The sequence below is a fragment of the Camelus ferus genome, chromosome X (assembly GCF_009834535.1).
Source record: "Camelus ferus isolate YT-003-E chromosome X, BCGSAC_Cfer_1.0, whole genome shotgun sequence".
Classification (NCBI taxonomy): Eukaryota; Metazoa; Chordata; class Mammalia; order Artiodactyla; family Camelidae; genus Camelus; species Camelus ferus.
In genome coordinates, this window is record NC_045732.1 from 78,041,215 (window position 1) to 78,043,701 (window position 2,487).

At 48.9% G+C, this 2,487-nt stretch overlaps 1 protein-coding gene across 1 annotated transcript; it reads left to right on the plus strand.

The window, feature by feature from the left end:
* Positions 1-728: 728 nt before the first annotated feature.
* Positions 729-1,664, plus strand: LOC116661884 (olfactory receptor 10V1-like). Its single transcript, XM_032474707.1, has one exon. The coding sequence runs from the start codon at positions 729-731 to the stop codon at positions 1,662-1,664; it is 936 nt and encodes a 311-aa protein (XP_032330598.1).
* The last annotated feature ends 823 nt before the right edge of the window (positions 1,665-2,487 follow it).

Genomic DNA, 2,487 nt, shown 5'->3' on the forward strand with positions numbered 1-2,487 from the left:
CAGTGTTTAACACAATGAACACTTAAAGCTGTCCGTTGATCTTTATTTCAAAAATTTGAGCTCAGTGAAATTTATTTAGTTATTTATTTATTGCTTTTTAAAACTTTATTTCAACGTAACTATACTTACAGGAATACACTCACACTGGTTAACAGAATGCAATTTAAATTTAACTTATCCTACACAATTTGGACCAAAAATTTGGTACATGATTTGCTTTAAAATTAGATGAAAAACAAACCAGATCGCAAATCTTTTTTTTTAATTAAAACAATTTTTGTAATTAAAAAAATTACAAATGTATATAAAAGATCCTCTATAAAATGCTGTTAAAGCAAACAGCAAAGCAAATGGCAAGAACCTTGAGAAATTAACCTTTGGTTTGTCTCTCAAAAATAACATGTATTGCACTCCAAGAGCTTATAAAATTGGCGGAGGAAAACACTGTAACGTTTCAATGATGAAATTTAAATGTGAAGAAAATTGTATGCCCCTCAAAACAAAAACGACTTCGTACGTAGACTTCACTCATCTAGGTTCATTTTGTAATAACTCGACAGGTGAACTAGAGTGGCGTCAGCGTCACAGCCGGCAGTTCTTCATCCTCCATGAACAGAAGGTGTAGAGAACGAGGACAGTGGCTGAGCCCACCTGTGGAAAGGGCCCCACGGTCTCCCGCCGCCCAGAACTTGCCAGGAAGCGGCCTCCTCCAGCCCAGAAGTTCTAGGATGGCCCCACTGCAGAAAAACCACACCTTGAGCTCTGACTTTATCATCTTGGGCTTTGGGGACCTGGCTGAACTACAAATCTTCTTTTTCGGACTCTTTCTGATCATGCATCTTGTCACCTTAGCCGGGCACACCACCATCGTGCTCATCACCTGCACTAACTCCTCCCTTCAGACCCCCATGTATTTCTTCCTCTGCAACCTGTCTGCCATTGAAATTTGCTATATATTGGTCATCGTCCCCAACATGCTGGCCAACTTCCTGTCCTGGAGCCAGCGGATGCCCTTCCTGGGCTGTGCCTTGCAGATGCATCTCTTCATCGCCCTGGGCGGTGCAGAGTGTTTCCTCCTGGCCGCGATGGCCTACGACCGCTTTGTGGCCATCTGCAGGCCTCTGCGCTACCCGCTCACGGTCACCAGGGCCCTCTGTCTGCAGATGCTGGCCCTGGCATGCGTCAGTGGCTTTGCACTGTCCCTCGCCCTGACTACACTGATATTCTTCCTCCCCTTTTGTCAGTCCCATGAGATCAATCATTTCTTTTGTGACATTCCTGCGGTGCTTTTTCTGGCCTGCTCGGACACCCGAGCCAACGAGATTGCCATCTTCCTGGTCTGCACGCTCATCCTGTTGAGTCCCTTCTTCCTGATCCTGCTCTCCTACGGCTTCATCATTGTTGCTGTCCTCAGAATCCACTCAGCCGAAGGCAGGAGCAAAGCCTTCTCCACCTGTGCCGGGCACCTGCTGGTCTCTCTTCTGCACTACGGCTGCGCGATATTCATCTACATTCGCCCCAAGTCATGCTACAGCCCGGACCAGGACAAAATCGTCTCCTTGATCTACACCAATGTCACTCCCGTGCTCTACCCTGTGATCTATAGTCTGAGGAACAAGGAAGTCAAGGGTGCCCTCAAGAGACTCCTCGAGAGCCACAACTGAATGAGGCGGCAGTCCAAGACGAGGTGAAGGGGAGGTGGGCTCCACCACAACTAGCCTAGCCCGCTTCCCAGAGCTCAGCGCATCACCGCACTGCCCACCTTTTCTGTGCTCAGAGAGAGGGACTGAATCCCAGTGCTTTCCAAGATGGGGCAGCTCTGGGGTGTCTGTGAATGTTTCACTGTCCCTTCATGGACAATTGTATCTATCACCTGGGGCACTGTTGGAGACATAGACACTGACAGGAAGACATGGCCCGAACAGGAAATTAAAGCAGCCACTTGTCTGGCCAAAAGGATGCAAACCAAAGCAGCAGTGGCTGGGGGTTGCAATTCACTCCACCCTCCTCCTGCTCACTGTCCTCACTAAGGCATCTCAGGACCTGCCCCACTTCCGGCCTCCAGGCTGGGCTGCTGACTCCTCTGCATCCCCTGATCTGTTAAAGGGCCACTTGCTCCTGGCAGCTTGGGGAAGGCGTCCTCCCTGTGTGGCCCTTCATGCTTACTCCTCACCTATCATCTCCCCGACTGGGGTAGAGGCTCCTTGAAGGCAAGAACTGTGATTAACCTCTGTCACCCCAGCACCTGGCCCATAACAGGTGTTCCATAAGCTTCAGACTTCAGTTGCTCAAGGAATGAAAGGGTTCAATATCCCACTGAGCTGAGGCCTCTGTGACTCAGGGACTCAGATCAGGTATATTGATCTCAAGAAAGTGTTTGCTGACCTCACTCCCACCCCTGCATCTCTTTGCTTCACAGTACTCAGCAGCATTCTTGAATGAATGGATGAACGAGCTCCTCGCATGAACCAAGCACTGTGGATGTAA